Genomic DNA, 18,654 nt, shown 5'->3' on the forward strand with positions numbered 1-18,654 from the left:
ACTATGATACATAAGTCTGTATGTCGATTTTTGATTTCGATGAACGGTGTTGCCATGGTTACTAAAAATAGAAATTTCTGTGAAACTCTTTTAAAACCCTATTCCTCCTACAGTTTTGGTCTGATTTCAGTATAAATTGCCACACAAGTAGACAACACTAAGATACATAATTCTGTGTATCCGTTTTTTATTACGATGAACTGTGTTGCCATGAATACTGAAAATAGCAATTTCCTTGAAATACTTTCAAAACGCTACTCCTCCTACAGTTTTGTTCTGATTTCATTATAACTTGGCACACAAGATGACTAGACTATGATACATAATTCTGTGTATCGATTTTTGATTTCGATGAACGGTGTTGCTATGGTTACTAAAAATAGAAATTTTTGTGAAACTCTTTAGAACCCTACTCCTCCTACAGTTTTGGTCTGATTTCAGTATAACTTGGCACACAAGTAGACTATACTAAGATACATAATTCTGTATATGAGTTTTTGATCTCGATGAACGGTGTAGCCATTGTTATTAAAAATAGCTGTGAAACTCTTTAGAACTCTACTCCTCCTACAGTTTTGGTCTGATTTCAGTATAACTTGGCACACAAGTAGACTATACTAAGATACATAATTCTGTGTATCGGTTTTTGATTTCGATGAACAGTGTTGCCATTATTACTAAAAAAAGAAATTTCTGTGAAACTCTTTAAAAGGCTACTCCTCCTACAGTGTTGATCTGATTTCAGTATAACTTGGCACACAAGATGACTAGACTATGATACATAATTCTGTATATCAGTTTTTGATTTCGATGAACAGTGTTGCCATTATTACTAAAAAAAGAAATTTCTGTGAAACTCTTTAAAAGGCTACTCCTCCTACAGTTTTGATCTGATTTCAGTATAACTTGGCACACAAGTAGACTATACTATGATACAGAATTGTCTCTATTGTTTTTTGATTTTGTTGAATGATGTTGCCATGGTTAGTAAAATTGAAATTTCTGTAAAATTCTTTTAAAAGGCTACTCCTCCTACAAATTTAGTCTGATTGCAATAAATCTTATTAATACAAAAATCTCAATAAAATAAAAAGAGACTACACCAAGGATCATTATTTATGTATTGCTGTTGCAAAGTTTCAAGTCCAAGTGCTACTTTTAAGTACAAACCAGTAGAGCTACAGTCTCATCAGAGACTTCTGGTTTTATTTGTAGCTTGTGTCCTTCATTTATACAACACCATTAAAGAATGGAGGTGTACAAGACTAAGACGATCTCCTGCTCCAAGATTTTTCTCATTTCTAATTATAAAAGTTCATAGAAAATGTATTTTTTTCAAAATGTATGTGGAAAGAAAAAAAACCTTGTACATGATTTCAACTCACTCCAAAGCTCCAATCCAAAATATTTAATTATAGTCATATAAGTTGAAAAAGTAGGTCACAGTGACCTACTTTTTCAGTCGACCTACTGCGAGGACCCAAGATATATCAACTGACAAATTTTGATGATTCTAAGCCAAAAAGTACCTGAAAATATCAAATACAGCAATAAAATTTCAAAAGTAGGTCACAATGACCTACTTTTCAGCTGTCTTTCTCTAAGGACCCAAGATGCATCAACTGACAAAGTTTGATGATTCTAAGCCAATTAGTTCCTGAAATATTTAATTATAGTCATATAAATTGAAAATAGGTCATGGTGACCTACTTTTCAGTCGACCTACTCTGAGGACCCAAGATGCATCAACTGACAAATTTTGATGATTCTTAGCCAAATAGTACCCGAAAAATATTAAATACTGCCATAAAATTTCAAAAGTAGGTCACGGTGACCTACTTTTCAGTTGTTGTACTCCGAGGACCCAAGATGCATCAACTGACAATTTTTGATGATTCTAAGCCAAATAGTACCCGAAAATATTAAATACAGCCATAAAATTTCAAAAGTAGGTCACACAGTGACCTACTTTTCAGTTGGCATTTTTTTGAGGACCCAAGATGCATCAGCTTACAAAGTTTTATGATCATAGGCCTCCTTAAAATGTCCAAATTATGCCTCTAAACCGCTTTGAAATCGAATGCCTGCAAAGTTCAAAAAGTAGGTCACTGTGACCTACTTTTTAATAAATATGTTTTATGGCCCCAAGATGCATCATCTTACAAGATTTAAGAACTTTCTATACACTGCACACTAAATAAAGAGTTCTGATTCTGTGGTATTTTTATGTAGTTAGAGTAATCTGCTGTTAAATCTGAAATAAAATAAATTGAAATTTACAGTTTATCAATCAATTTCTAATCAATTCAAGCATTCTCAACATTCTGATAGGCCAAGATGAATTAATTGAAAACCTCATCTATATGCTTTTTCCCCACTTCGGTAAACAACAGTGATTTCTGTTCATCAAAACTTTGTTGACTTTGAACATTTTTCTTGGGGGTAAAAGCCAGGCACCCTTTGTTGAAAATGATATAAATAAGCTCAATATTTACACCTTTATACAATATAATTTTCTCAATGTCCAAAAACATTTTTGCTTAGTGTAGAGTGGGTCCTTAATGATTCTAAACCTCTCAGTATTGGAATCAATTACCTTAATTGTTTTGAAAAAGATTAGCCATAAAATTCAAAAAGTAGGTCAATGTGACCTACTTTTTAGTCAACATACTCCGAGGACCCAAGATACATCAATTGACAAAGTTTGATTATCATAGGCCTTAAATTGCTCAAAATATGCCTCTAAATTATTTTGAAAAAGAATGGCTGCAAAATTTAAAAAGTAGTTCACTGTGACCTTCTTTTGAGTCAACATGATATGAGGTCCTTAGATGCATCAACTGACAAGATTTCATGATCCTAGTCCTTATAGTAAGCAAAATATCAATATTTTAATAAAATGTAATTTTTGGTCAACTTTGAAGTGACCTTGAGACCACACCCTTTGCCCCAGGGTAAATCCCCGTCCAAATTTTAATCTACAACATATCTCAATCCCTTTTTTTAAGTTTGGTGATAATCTGCCCATTGGATCTTGAGAAGAAGATTTTTTAGCAATCATTACTTTTGTTTCTATTTTCTTAATTATCTCCCCTTGTTTAAGGGTCACAACCCTAGTTTAAGTATAAATGGGAGCCCTTGGGCCAAGGATACCCTGTGACAAATTTGACAATTGGCCAAGGGGTTCTTGAGTTATGGCCCATATTCTAAAAAGTTTACTCACACCACACAAATGGCCATAGCATTAGCTCTTTGAGCCTTTGGCTCAGAAGAGCTAAAAATGTAGAAGTAGGTAGGCCTTTATGTTACTTGGGAATGGACCTGCTTCAAAAAATTTAATTTTTTTCACATCTGAAAAATGTACGTCAAATCCAGCATCCAAAACAAGTCGGGTAGTGTGCATCCCTAGATGCATCATTCATGCAAGTTTGGTCCAGGTAGGGCTTAATTATAGTTACTTGGGAATAGACTTGCCCCCAAAACTTTAATGTAATCACCTATATGGAAAATATACGTGGAATACAGCATCTGAATCAAGTCTATAGTAGTGTCCATCCCTAGATGTATCATCCGTGCAAATTTGGTCCAGGTAGGGCTTATAGTTACAATTGACTTGCTCCCAAAACTTTAGCTAGGATGCCAGCGCTGGGGGTAACGCACAGGCTCATCTTGACTTTATCTTGGTGAGGTAAAAACCACGTCCCTATTGAATCCTAGACTGTCATGGTATACATGCCATATAATGTAGTTTACCCGACTTGTTCAAATAGACCATAAAATATTTATTTTACAGTTAGGGCTTTTATTTCTTTAAAATACAAATGTATTTACAATCACATTTAAGGAGGAACATATACAAAACTACACAATTCAGCCTGAAGACCATATACTAACATTTAACATGTATATAAAATGGCAAATAAATAACACATAATAATGTGTACTCTATGTAAATACACAGATGTCAGCTAGCACCCAGGTTTAGCTACATGTAATATAGATAATGCCAAGAAAACAGGACAGAAAATGATATTTATATTGTAAGAAAAAATCTCCAAGCTCATAAGGATGATTCTTCTATAAACCAAATTATGTTTAAAATACACAATTAAGTCATTGATCTATTGTTCATTAATTCATATCCTGTCATTCAAAATGACTTGCGCATATTCAAGATCTAATATTAGTTCAGATTTAATTCACTTGTTTATGATCTCAGAGGATATTTCCTCTGTATATGTTGAAAAAAAATTCCTCCCTGTTTTTAGAATAATGGATATTAGCTTGCAAATATTCTAAAATCTTCATCAACCTTTCAATTGAGTAGACATTTCAACTTCATAAATATAATAGAAAATATAAAACAGTCTATAGGTGTACACTCACAATATAATAGTTACTGAAAAAAATCTCAATATTCATAAAAATAAATATATTACCAAAAGTATAAATAAAAGTTAATCATGTAACTTGTTGAATAAAAATACATAATTTAAAATTTCAAAAGATATTCAATACGACATATTTGCATCAAAAGTGGATAAAACTTTGGCCTTGTTTTTCACAATTAAAACAAAAAAAGACTCCATATATTGATCTTGTGACTGCAATCATGACGGCTACATCAAGGTAAAAAAAAAAAGACAATACTGGAATTGCACTGATAAGTAAGTTAAATAAATTGTCACAATAAGTTGCTGATAAATATACACAGTTATACACTTGTTTCTTTCTTGCGTTTCAGCTTCCTTTGGTTTTGTAGCACCCACACATTGTGATCAAAGCAGGCCTCATTTCCTGAGGAGGACGTACTATCCTCTTCCAAACTCGGGGAACCCCAGTCATTTTTGGCCTCCATTGGTGTTTGGATGTTCATTTTCTTTCTGACCCTTTCGGCATACTTATGATTTACATATGCGTAAGGAACAGACTTGGCTTTGCTAATATTTTTGTCCCACTCAAATTTTGTCCTTGCATTTCCCCGTGCTTGACGCGAGTTACCCCGGTAGTCGTGCGGCCTTCGATGATGACGAGAGGTGCTTGGCTCAGAGTTATGATCCGAGTCTTGAGTTTTTTTGTAATTAATACCACTATCACTGTCATGGGTACAAAGCTTACTCTGTTTTCCAACATTCATACTTGGACTCACGTAAGAACTGTTTTGTGATTGGTTCAGCTGACAAATGGGTGATCGACAATTGCTGTTTTTCATTTGGTTTGGCTGATGCATAGGAGATCTAAAGTTACTGTTTTGTGATTGATTCAGCTGATTTGTGGGTGACCGACACTGAATGATCATGAGAGGTTCCATATTTGGAACCCTCTGCTGCACGTCATGAATAAAACTTTCTTTTTTTCGGAGATTTTTTGCACCAGCATCAGAACTATATCCACCTGAATGTGAACGTGCTCTTTGAGAACGCTGCGGTTCACATGTAATATGATCATCCACTGATCCATACTGTGTATATGTACAGCCTTCCTGAGAACTAAGGGGCCCAGAAGGGGGATATATTAAATGAGGTTCACTGTGTAAACCTTGATTCCTTGGACTCTGACAACGAGAGTCACCCACTTGACTCCGTCCATCAAAATCACGTATTCTTGAAAGGGAACCATTTTTTATCAAATCATTGTAAGACGGGGGTAACTGTGGGATGTTCCCATCCGAGGTCTTATGAGGTTTAGGCAAAGTGTTATTCCTTGGAGTCACAGGAGTGAAGGCACTTGGATGTGACCTTGACCCTAGAGAACATGAACTAGGTGATCTTGTATGTTGGGACACAGCCTGTGATTCGCAAAAGGACACAGTGCTACAGCACGGGCTTGTAGCATTGACAGACCCTGATCCTGCCACTGTGGTTATATTGTTCTTATTCAGTGGAACCATAGAAAACACGGGGGTGTGGTGACCAGGCACTCCACTGTGAGGGACCACCATAGCATTGCTAAATTGTGGAGGAAGAGGTGATTTTCCATTCTGAGAATGGTTCAATACTCCTTTAGATTGAATCTGAATTTCAATACTAAGGTGAGATTTTCCATCACTTAGATTACCACTTGTCTGCTGACGATTATTGGCTTCTGATCCCGAAAAAGATGTAATACTTCCATTGAATTCTTTAGTTGCATCCCTGCTGATGTAACGGGAATTGTGTCTCTGTTTTTCCCAAAACTTTTTCGCAACACCATTTTGTCTTGGGTTATAGAATACTTTAATATTACTCTCATGAGCACCATTATTTACTGAATCTTCAATAAAAGAACTAGAATTGGCAGGGACTAGATTGATATTGGATTGTTTAACACTGTCAGTAGGCATCTCATGTGTTATATTGTAAGATTTCACATCTGGATCTAAGTCACCATTTTCCTGCATCACATGACCATTACTCAATGCACCGTGATTGGCTGCCTGGTAGTTTAAATCATATAAAGGGTGTTTTTCACACAGAAAAAATCGTTTCCAACTAGAACATGAATCCTTTCTTGACAAACAAAAATAGCACAACATAAATATTCCAAATATGGCACAGGTAATTCCATAGAGATAACTGAAAATTAACTCCTGCATAGGAATAATGAATTTAAAAGGTTCTGCCACAGCCACTGCTCCACAGACCCAGAATAAGATAAATAAAATTAGAATAGCTATGATTGCATATAACTGTGACTGAGGTCTCTTTTCCTGGTCAGCCACACTTGACACTAGAGATTTGATCTCCGAGTCGTCGCCTATTGATGGATCAATGTTACTGGGGTTATTATTAGTCTGAGTGAGAGCCTCAATTTCAGTGTTGTTGTTGTCCCCATTTTGAGTAAGCTCGATGTCGTTGATATCCTCTGTGCGATTAGATTCATTAAGATTGTTTGTGCTTCCTTGAATTATACATGAAATCCGCAGGAAGAACACCAGATTAAAGATCACGAGTAAAGCCACCGGGCCATAAAATGCTCCAAGGCTAGGATCCCAGGCCAAAAAGCAACTGAAATGGAACAAAATAATAAATATGTATCAATTGGAAAAGCCTACAGGCTTTACAGATATCACGAGATGTCAAGATTTGACCAAGTTCACCCCATATGGGAGTTAAACTCAGGGTTTGCTGCATTGATTCTCAAGGAAAAAGAATTGAAAATTTTAATGCAATTTTCAACATGCTTATCAATTCAATCCTACCTTGGGGCGTAAACCTTGCTGACACAATTTGGTAAGGGGTCATAGTTTATTATTATTATAAGGGTTGTCAAATCGATCAATTTTTTGGTAAACAGTTACTTTCTGATCAAGTCCAACAAATCTTATAATATTACTATCATTGTATAATTGTAAACTACAAGTATAAGCATGATAAAGTTGCATGTATAAATTACACTTAAAGATTAACATAATCATAAGATAATTCCTATTACAGCTATACTTACTATGCTGGCTCTGAGTAGTGATCGAGACTGACAGCAGCTGTGATGCCACAAATGATGGTAGGCACACCCCATCCCAGCAGGTAAAAGCGAATCATTGGCTTGGGGGGTAAAGGCATACCTGGCATATCTGGGGGTGGAGCTGGCGGCTTACTAGCCTTGGAAAATTTCTTCATCATATTGCTACAAAATAAAATATTTCTGAATAATTTAGTTCTATGCTGAAATTTATCTAGCAATTAATCTAAAACTTGTCATTAAGTGTTTGTTTTTCTTGTGGAGTTTGTGATTATTCTCAGGGATTCTATGTGTGAAAAATTTTTCATGCATATGGCACAAAGAAAATAAAAATTACCTATGGCTATTATCATGGTCAGCTTGTAAAATCTACAATACTTACAAGGAAGTGATTGTTATCCAGAAGATGGCACATAAAGTTAAATAATGCATGGAAATTCCAATGATCTGACATGCTAGCAGGTGATCTGTGCGTTTGACTCCCATGGTGAAGCCAATGATGAGCAGTAGGACACACACACTGATGTTAATCACAGAGTGCTTCATCTTGTTGGGCACATTAATGAATCTAAATGTTAAAATGTTTCTCTGATAAAACAAAATAATCAACCAGATTTTGTTCTGCATAATCAAAAGCATTAAATCAAAGCAAAAATCACATCTGTATACTTGAAAGTATTTTTTTTTCTCATACCAAAATAAATATATTTCTGAAAGTTATGTTTTAAATTTAAAAAAAAATGAACTGCTTTAATTTCAAAGTTATTGGCCTTAACCATAACAATATCAAAACAACAGATACAGACAGGAATTTGACATTAGGTGAAAGATAAAAAGATATAGCACTGAGTCAGCTGGCTCACTGTGATCTAATGTCAACTTTTGGTCATCTCTGTTTTTAATGATTTTATCACTCTGACAAATGCTTAGTGATTATGCCAAAAATTTTTTCTGGTATTTCCATTAAGTTGGAAATGGAAAATATTATAAAATGAAGACATGATCTAGTCTTCAAAATACATAAATATCAATTACCCACATGTATGTGCTGCAAAGAGAATTGCTCTAAATCTGATTATCTCAGAACTTTTTTATATTCCAGAATCCCTGTGACACCATGACATAACACATTAAGATTCTGTAAAAATAAGTTCCTAGTCCAAAGATTACAGACACATGAAGGAGATAAGTATTACCTGAAACAGGACACATAAGTTATAATGACAGCCATTAAACACAGGAGACAAACACAGCTTCCCACATATACTGCTACATGCATCAACTGGAACATCTTCAGTGAAAAGGCCTCAGTACCAGGAGATGTCTGCAATAGATCGTATCAAGAATATCAAAATATTCTTCTTCAAAATTAAAAAAAAAAAAGAAAACCATATTTATCTTATTCCATACTAAAATTGTAAACCTCAATCATCTGAATAACTCACAATATACTGCTAATTATTACCTGAACATTTTCATAACTTTTATACAATTTACATGAAATATACTACATGTATTGATACTAATTTTTCAAAAGACACTAAAAGTTCTAGTTGTATGAACTTCATCTCTGCTTTTCTGAAAATAATGCTCTTTATCTTTGAAAAGAAAAAAATTCTGTGTACCTCAATCACAGCAAATATGGAGAGATGCTGACATTGGACTGTGGTGTAGTTTTGGACAATTCCTTTGATAGAACAGCCATCAGTTTTCCAGTCTCCCAATCCACCTGTTAAAACAAAAACTCATTCAAAATGCTGAACAAAAAATCCTTTGTTCTCATGCACATTTCACATCTTCCTATAAATTAATGTTACACATCATATAAAAGAATAAACAAAACAAATATTTCCAAGTATTTTAATCCCCCTCCAATTTTTAGTGGATTTTTTTCTCACCATTTTCCCAACAGACTGCCTCTTCACTTCAATAAAACACAACAATCTCCTAAAATGTCTATGACCCAGTACTGACACAGATTTGTTTTGGTCCTTTAGATCAATATTTCCAGTTAGTGATTTCAGTTAGTAGCCTCAGGAAGTCAACAGACACTTATAGAAACCAAGTATTAATTCATATATCCTTCAGATATACATTTCAAATATTTGAAAATACTCTTGCCACCTTTTAAATGCTGCAGTATTTACATTGTCTATTAGTAGTTTTTCCTTTCCCTTTAACCTTATGTTGATTCTATGCTTTGAATCACCCAAATACCTTAACGTAACTAAACAGAATGTTTGCCTCAATGATCTAGCTTATAAACCAGAAGTCTCTGACAAGACTGCAGCTTCACTGATTCCTATTTATAGTAGGTGAAGAGAAAAGCAGCACTTGGACTTAGTATCTTTGGCAACACCAATAAATGAAATTTGATATAATCTCTGGTTTAGTCTACTTGTGTAATAAGTTTAATTGAATTTGACCAATAACATTAGTAGTTGCTAAGGTTTTAAAAGAATTTAAACATTTCAATTTCAGTAACCACTGATATACTGTTCATTTAAATGAAGAAAATGATGCAGAGAATTACGTATTTAAGTGTAGATTAACTGTGTTTGAAGTTTTATTGAAATCCAACTACAACTCTAGAATGAGTAGCATTTTCATAGAAACTTCTATTTCAAGTAACCATAATATTATTGATGGTCACAGTCAAAAGTTTGAAAAAGAATTATATGTCTTTATGTAGTTTAAATGTGTATTAAGTTTCTAAAAAAAAAAAATGGACAAAATCTATAGGAGTAGCATTTTGGTTGGTCAGTTGTTTCTTTAAGTCCCTTTGAAAATACTAGTATTTCATTCATGTTGTGACACCACCCATTGCTGTGGAAGGCTGCAAATTTACTCTTATGGCCACTGGGCAGTGAAGGATCTTATCTGTGCCAGCATCTACTGCGACATGGGGACCTTGGTTTTTATACAGTCTTGTATGAAGGACTGGTCTCTACCAACCACTGTGCCATGCAAGTAGCAGTTTGAAAGAATCCCACAGAAATTTTATTTTTAATAACCATAGCAATGCCAAAAACCAATACATATAATTAAGTATCTGTGTATCTACTTGTGCACCAAATTTTATTTAAATTGAACTCAAACTGTAAGAGGAGCATCGTTTTGTTTACAGACGACAGTGCAGACATCTTACCCTTGACGTGCAGAGCTAAAAATTTGAAAATTAGCTATATATGGGTCTGAATATACAGTAAAACATGGCTACAGTGAAGATGCTTATATCCAATTCATGCTTACAGTGCAGTAATTTTCATTTCCCATAATTTTAAACTGTATTATTAACTAATTGGATATAATGAATTACATTTATAATGAATCAATATTGCATCCCTGACACCTCACTATAAATGTGTTTTACTGTAGTATGTTATTCATGCTATGCTAAGATATTTAATCTTTATTTTTTTTTTTTTATTCCATCATCAACAAGTTTTTAAAGACAAGATAATTATTTCAGCACATGTATGCTATACATACCATTAGCTTCTGAATCCCAGTATACTGCCAGAAGATTTTCAGAGGTAGCCTTCACCTTGAAGGTCAAGGTTATTGGATTTGACAAGTTGACTACTACAGGAGCTGTAAATGAAAAACATTCAAATACTACAAGGTCATATCAACCATCCTGCCTGGATTGAAGCTCTCGACATAAACGTCTGAATTATTTACATCTAACAATAATGATTGCTGAGTTCTTCACTGATGAATTTTCATTAAATTAAAACTAAGAATGATAATCTACAAAATGAAATGGAAATTGGCCATAAAAACAAAGTTAAAATAGCATTACAAATTTCAAAAAATTGTTTGGAGGGAATGAATATTTTTTAGTAAAATAAAAAAAAAAGATGTTGCTGCATAAAGTATCCATTAGACATTCACCTATTTTTCATACAGTCATTTCACATTTCATAAGATATAAATTAGAGGGGATAGAATGCATAGCAATGATTTGAACTACTTTTAGTACATCAAAACAGTCAAACTTAGGTATGAACTGACAATACAGGTTCACTGTGTACATTAAGTACCAGCATAAACATCTAAGCCAAAAATACATCCATCAAGTTTGCTATTCAAGAAGTGTTAAGAAGGGAATTACGGGAAAGACAGAAAACAGGCAGGAGTACAGATTCATTAAACTGGCATTTATGAAAAAGAAAAGGGGATAAAAGTAGAGAAAGCATTTGGTGCCAATGCTTTAGAAATGAATTTAAAGACCACATGAACCATACTTATAAATCCTACCTGCTTTAACTGGGGTTAAGTGTTCTACTTGAAATATAGAATATCTTTTTGCTGTACCATATCACTTATATTTTACTGCAATCTTTATTGGATTTTAGAAATTAAGACTATTCCGAGATATTAATACTGAAGGATTTAACTACATCAAACCATTGACAATATCTGTAACATTCCTGACAATTCCCCACCATATAATACCAGTATATGTATCCTAGCATTTTGCACATGTATCCTGTTGTGCATGCATTTTTCACATTGTACATGCATTTTATATTATTGCATGTATCCTATTGCACTGTTTCCACCTGTTATAGGGTTTGTTAAAATGAATAATTATATATTATTATTGTGGTTCCCCTGTTTCTAAATTTCTGAATTATTTTTTTGTATTTTAATCATAATAAATTTTATAAATTCACATCCTAACATTATATTAGAATCTTAAAAGTGGTAAAACTCAAAAACAGGAGATCCACAATAATTTATATTTATTTTAACAAACCCTATAACAGGTGGAAACATTACAATATTGTGCATTCTATCATACATGTATTAAGCATGTATCCTAATGTATTTTGCATGTATTCTATCATATTGTGCATGCATCTTATCATATTGAACATGCATTATATCATATTTTGCATATATCCTATTGCATTGTGCATGCAATCCTCTCATATTGTGCAAGTATCTTATTGTATTGTGCATGTATTCTATCATATTGTGCATACATCCTATCATATTGCAGATGCATTGTATCATATTGTGCATGCATCCTGTTGCATGGTGCATACATCATATCGTTTTGTGCACACATTCTATCATTTTGTGCACACATTCTATCATATGTGCATTTATCCTACAATATTGCGTATGTTTCCTATTGTATTGTGGATGCATCCTATCATATTGTGCATATGCATCCTATCATATTGTGCATGTATCCTTTTGTATTGTGCATGCATTCTATCATATTGTGCATGTATCCTTATTTGTTTTGCCTCCAACTAGAATGAATTGAATTGAACATATTTTATTGACACAGAGTCAAAAGGATTAGACCCAAGTTCATAAACTTAGATAGTCTTCTCCTAAAATGATGTTTGGATAACAGACGCCCTGCCTAGTGTCTACATTTCTGTAGATGGCAAGTAACAAAATATAAATGGCAATATGGTGGACAAAAAGATGTTATGTCATGAATATTTACAAAAAAAAAAAAAAAAAAAAAAAAATAATAATAATAATGCCATATCATCAATATTTAAACCCCCCCCCCCCAAAAAAAGAAAATGCCATCATCATTTTTTCTTTACAAGAAACTAATGTATTCACATTACCTTTGCAATGCTAAGAATAAATTTAAACAAGCATCCATTTCAGTGATGTAATCAGTAAACAACAAGATGGAGATTTATACTTATGAGGAAATCCTTTAATTGTAATTGATCCCTAGGTTTGCTATTGGTCCACGACACTTTATAGGTTTGTTAATGACTGTCTACTGAAATATAACTGGTTAATCAGTTTCATAGATGGCTCAGCTTTGCCTCGATTGCTGTCTATGAGATTGACCAACCCAATATATTTCTGTAGAGAGTCACTAACAAACTTAATAAGTAACTATAGTATTGTGCATGCATCCTACTGTATTGAACATGTAATTCTATCATATTTTGTATTTATCAGGTTGTGTGTTTATCAGATTTCTACTTATCAGGTCCTATTGTATCATGATTTATGACATGTAAATACCATGCATTTAGAAAGTATCTATTTTACAGCCTGTTGTATGAATAGAGTGAAACTTGAATAACAGATCAAAAAAAGACAAAATGAATAATACATGTCTGCATTAAATGAATAATCAAATTGAAAAAAAGGCAAATAAATGAACAAATCCTACAATAAATCACATGAAATGATGTGTCTTATCGTAAATTATATGTTCGCAGGTCAGTGCATAATCAAGAAAACATTATCAATGCAGATTTCATTTTTTGATCAGTCCATTTCTTTTCTTTTTTTTTCTTGAAACATCTAATTTTAATATAAATAAATTTGATTTTGTACTAGTGAGTGAATTTAGATAACTTTTACTGCTATACCAGGTTATTTGTGTGAGTACCTCTGGAATAATTAAACATCTTTTATGAACAAGGTCATTTATTCCACTACATCTTGTTTGTTTCAAATTTTATTACATTTCAACAGTGAAATACTGTAATTTATCCATTGAATAAAAATGATATTTTTCACTGTGAAAATATCGAAAGTACGACAAAACTGTCTATTTTTATTCCCTTCACAAACAGTGTTATAGAGAAAATAATCCAGGTTATAAGATAGCAAAAGTAAATAAACCACCCTAACACAAACGAAAATTGCCAAAATTTCTCCAAATTAATGTTAATATCCATGTTTACTATTTTCAATCTCACAATCACTTAGCTAGGACGTCTCATAACCACTCAACTATGATGTCACAGCCTACCACACTGTGTTACAAAAAGATAAAGGCAAAAGGAAAATCAAAGAAAATTTAATAAACATCCTATACTTTTTCTACATGTAACCTATTGTCTCATGTCAAAGTATAATAAATGAAAAAAAAATTAAATAAAATTTCATTTGTATTCTGATTTTTACTTTTTCATATAACCCTTTAAAACATGTTTTTTTTTTTCATTTAGTTTATAAAATTTGTACTTATATAAATGTTCCTCATACAACAGTGCAAAGCAAACTGAAATAACAAAGGATACACATCTTTGTGAATTTATCACTCATTTCAAACCCCTTTCAAATCAATCTCTTTGTCTGCAACCCTCCAAACCACAACTCTTTCATCAGCCCCTCCTTTTACTTACATGAATTTACGGACAAGATGGCAGACACCACTGAGACTGTTTTGGTTCCAATCTGAGGGTCGTCATGTATGAGGGTCAAGGAGGGAAACAGCTGGGCATTTCTGTATAGGATGAACTGCAGTCTGGCAGTATTGGTACTGTTCTGGACGGAGCCTTCTGATGTGTTATAGAGAGTTGAAGGTAGGTGAACTGTTCCTAGCAAGTTCTGTAAGAGAAAAATTCTATATAACATGACAAAAGCCACACATTGAAAATTAAAACCACTCTTACACTAGTTTATGAATTATTCATAGAATGAAAAAAGTCCACCACTTTTATTTCTTTTTGATGCATTTATAATGGGCTGGACTTCACCTAGCACATTAGTTTTTTCCCCTTCAATTTTTATGTACTACTATATGCTCTTGATTTTTAGTGTGACCTTCACATTTCAGGTCTTCAACAGAGTTAATGAATGCAAATTTAACCCATACCTGTTAAAACATAAAATTCAATTATTTTGACATTAATAATTCTCAGGTACTAGGTAAGTTTCTGAGCTATATCACTGTCATATCTATTACACACAAACATATTTGTAAAATTTAACAATAACATAAAACTCATAATACACATCTTTAATCTGCTAAGTTGAACAAGAAAAAACTGTATAAAGCAAACTAGACCTCATTCCCATAACAGGGACAAAGACTACACTCTGCTTTGCTTTGATATTTAAAATTAGCCTTTGGTGTACATATTACAATCATCCAGACATAAGCCATCCAAGTAAATTCATCTAAAATTACATAATATTTCACATCATAAGTGATTAAGACAGACTATCAGATAGCTGATAAAATCCCTTTTAACTTAATATTACCTTAGCAAGGATCAGACATCAACAGAATTTTTTAAAGAAAGCAGAATGCACTTAAACAAACAGACGTGATCCTCTGTTACAACATGCCTGTCAGCAGGCAATATCCATCACTTCAAATATTACACAAACTCCCCACTGGCACACTACATTTCAATCATATATAACTGCCAATATACAAGTATAATACATTTTTGAAATCAATTTGTTTTAAACTTCTATAATTTGAAACTGTGTCAACTGCCAATATACAAGTATAAAACATTTTTGAAATCAATTTGTTTTAAACTTTTATAATTTGAAACTGTGTCAATGTAATTAGAATACTATAAATGTATTTATAATAATTCTAAAGTCTGTCAATGTAATTAGAACATCACATGTGTACTTAAATTCTAAACTGTCTAGCTGTGTCAATGTAATTAGAATACGTACTATATGACTGACAGTGTACTTATAATTCTAAACTGTGTCAAAGTAATTAGAAAACTATATATGTACTTATATACTGTGTCAATAATGTGATTAAAAATAAAATAAATGTACTTATAAACTATGTCAAAGTAATAAGAATACCATATATGTACTCATATTAATTCACTAAACTGTGTCAATGTAATTAGAATACTATATGACTATGTATATTTATAATAATTCTAAACTGTGTCAATGTAATTAGAATATCATATGTGTACTTATAATTATTCTTAACTGTGTCAATGTAATTAAAATACTATGTGCACATATTTAGCACATCAGAATCTAACAAGGGCACCGCAAAGTGGAGCATCCCCTCAAAAAAGAGCATATCAACCTGATATGAATTATTACTTGCTTAACTTTTGTTAACGAGCTCTCTCTCTCTCTCTCTCTCCCCCCCCCCCCCCCCCCAAACACACGAGCATTACTATGTCCTCTCCAACATTTTTTTTGCAAGGGAAACACAATTTTACTTTTTATATTTTCCTTGGAGAATACTTTTATAATACTAGGTAAATAAAAAAGTTGACACTTAATTGGTTCTGAATATTGAGCATGTTAAGTTTTGATATATGTCATGAGGTATGTGGTGGACCTCTGCTACAGTTTGATTTATTAATCAGTGTAAATTTATTTGAGCAGTGATCATTATGAATGCTTTCCGGGTTATAACTGAATGCAGTTGCCATATTTTGCAGCTATTATTGTTTACCGGTAACTTAAACTTTTGCCTTGCTGTGGTGAACAAAAACATTTATGTTGATTTTCGAAATTCTATTATTGATTACAGACAGAAAAATCAATTCTTGACCAGTGTGTTTATTCTGTGCTTCAATTTAAACAAAATGGCATAAAATACATATGAATGAATCGAATCTGAGACAACCCGTAATTGGCAACTTCACTGTATATAGGCAAGCTACATGTTCATGTATGTAGCTAAATATATAGTGATTGGGTAAGTGCTGTCAAGAAGTAAATGTTTACATGCTTAAAAAATACCAACAAAAAAATTGTGGATACAAAAACCTGTAATTGACGACTTCACTGTACTTGATAGGTAATTCAAGCTACGTAGCTAAATATGATGTTAACAAATATTTTAAACCCAATTGTACACAACTCAATTATAATTTTCACACCCACAAACACTATTGCATTACTATTGTTATTACCATTGCGAGGGATAACAAATATGTATGTCATTTAAAATTAAGCACAATGTATGTCATTAAAATTTAGCCAATATGTATGTAATATAATGCCCTGTTCACACGGAGAGTTTAATTCGAATTAAACGTAAGTTACTGCGAATTAAATTTGATCCGCGTTCACACGGAGAATTTAATGCGAATTAGTTTAATTCGAATTAGTTTACTGCGCATTAAATTACTTCGCATTAGCTCCGTGTGAACGCTTAGCGAAGCTAATTCGAATTAAATTTTGACGCATGCGTAAGGGCAGAATTAAGTCACATGCCACATGTCGGTGGTCAATTATAGGTATTTGCATTATTTTTGAGTGAAAAAAAAGGAAAACTATGTTAATCACTAAAAACTGTACAGACACTATGAAATTATGTCAAATGTATATCTGCTCTGCACAGTGTGACGTGACTTGCAAATGACGTCATAATAGCCTTACTGAATAGCCTTATAGTAGAAATAAAATTTTAATTCCCATTAGTTTACTTCGCATTAGCTGTCGTGTGAACGCAATTTAATTCGCATTAGTTTAATTCGCATCATTTTACTTCGCATTAATTTACTGCGAATTAAACTCTCCGTGTGAACAGGGCATAACATTTAACACATGGAAGTGATCCTCGACATTTAAAATTTAGCACTTACATGTATATAGTCATGTATGTACATTATATAAAACTTAGCATATAATATGTCATATAAATTTAGCATGTATTAAAAAAAATCGCACTGATGTAAGTAAAAAAAATCAATACATAATATGTATGTCATATAAAATTTAGCATGTATGTATGTCATACCAATTTTAGTACATATGTATGTCATGTAAAATTTAGCATGTTTGTCATATAAAATTAAGCACAACATGCAGTCATGAATGAGCACTGTTTGTTTACCTTCATCACACTATGTGAATTCCCATTTTGGCAGTGAACAAATTTGAATATGCATTACCTGAGGATGCTTCCATATTTGTATGACTAATCATGGCCTTGCTGTTCTTGAGAAGAAGATTTTTTCAAAGATTTTTCTTTATATTCCCTAAAGAAAAAAATTTAATCCCTTATTGTGGCCCCACCCCATCCCCCATAGGCCATGATTTGAAAAAAAAAATGTGAATCTGCACTATCTGAGGATGCTTCCATGTTATATGATTAATCATGGCCCTGCTGTTCTTGAGAAGGAGATTTTTAAATATATAACATGTCCCATGTAAACATTGATCCTCTTCTGTGGCCCCATCTACCCCCAGGGGTCATGATTTGAACAAACTTGAATCTTCACTATATCAGAAAGCTTTCACATAAGTTTCATCTTTTATGGCCTGGTGATTCTTAAGATTTTTGAAGACCCCAGCTAATCTTCACTTAATCATCTCCCCTTGGAAGAGTGTGTGGCCCTTCATTTGAACAAATTTGAATCTCCTTCTCCCAAGGATACTCTTTGTCAAATTTGGTTGGAATTAGCCCAGTGGTTCTGGAGAAGAAGATGAAAATATTAATTCCTTAGTCTAAGTATTAAAACAATGCCCTATTAC

The 18,654-nt window shown here is 33.0% G+C and overlaps 1 protein-coding gene across 1 annotated transcript in view; it reads right to left on the minus strand.

The window, feature by feature from the left end:
• Positions 1 to 3,781: 3,781 nt before the first annotated feature.
• The window catches only part of LOC133200985 (adhesion G protein-coupled receptor A3-like), a 57,112-nt gene continuing 42,239 nt past the window's right edge, over positions 3,782 to 18,654 (minus strand). Inside the window, exons 11-17 of the mRNA XM_061336791.1 lie at positions 14,574 to 14,778; positions 10,933 to 11,034; positions 9,066 to 9,169; positions 8,637 to 8,764; positions 7,823 to 8,008; positions 7,426 to 7,605; positions 3,782 to 6,986 (exon numbers count right to left, since the gene is read on the minus strand). Coding sequence (XP_061192775.1) covers positions 4,715 to 6,986; positions 7,426 to 7,605; positions 7,823 to 8,008; positions 8,637 to 8,764; positions 9,066 to 9,169; positions 10,933 to 11,034; positions 14,574 to 14,778 — 3,177 coding nt within the window. The 3' untranslated portion in view covers positions 3,782 to 4,714. The remainder of the gene's footprint in view (positions 6,987 to 7,425; positions 7,606 to 7,822; positions 8,009 to 8,636; positions 8,765 to 9,065; positions 9,170 to 10,932; positions 11,035 to 14,573; positions 14,779 to 18,654) is intronic.

The sequence above is a fragment of the Saccostrea echinata genome, unplaced genomic scaffold, assembly GCF_033153115.1.
Source record: "Saccostrea echinata isolate AGI-Se365-2 ecotype Australia unplaced genomic scaffold, CSIRO_AGI_Sech_v1 ptg000042l, whole genome shotgun sequence".
In the NCBI taxonomy this organism is placed as follows: Eukaryota; Metazoa; Mollusca; class Bivalvia; order Ostreida; family Ostreidae; genus Saccostrea; species Saccostrea echinata.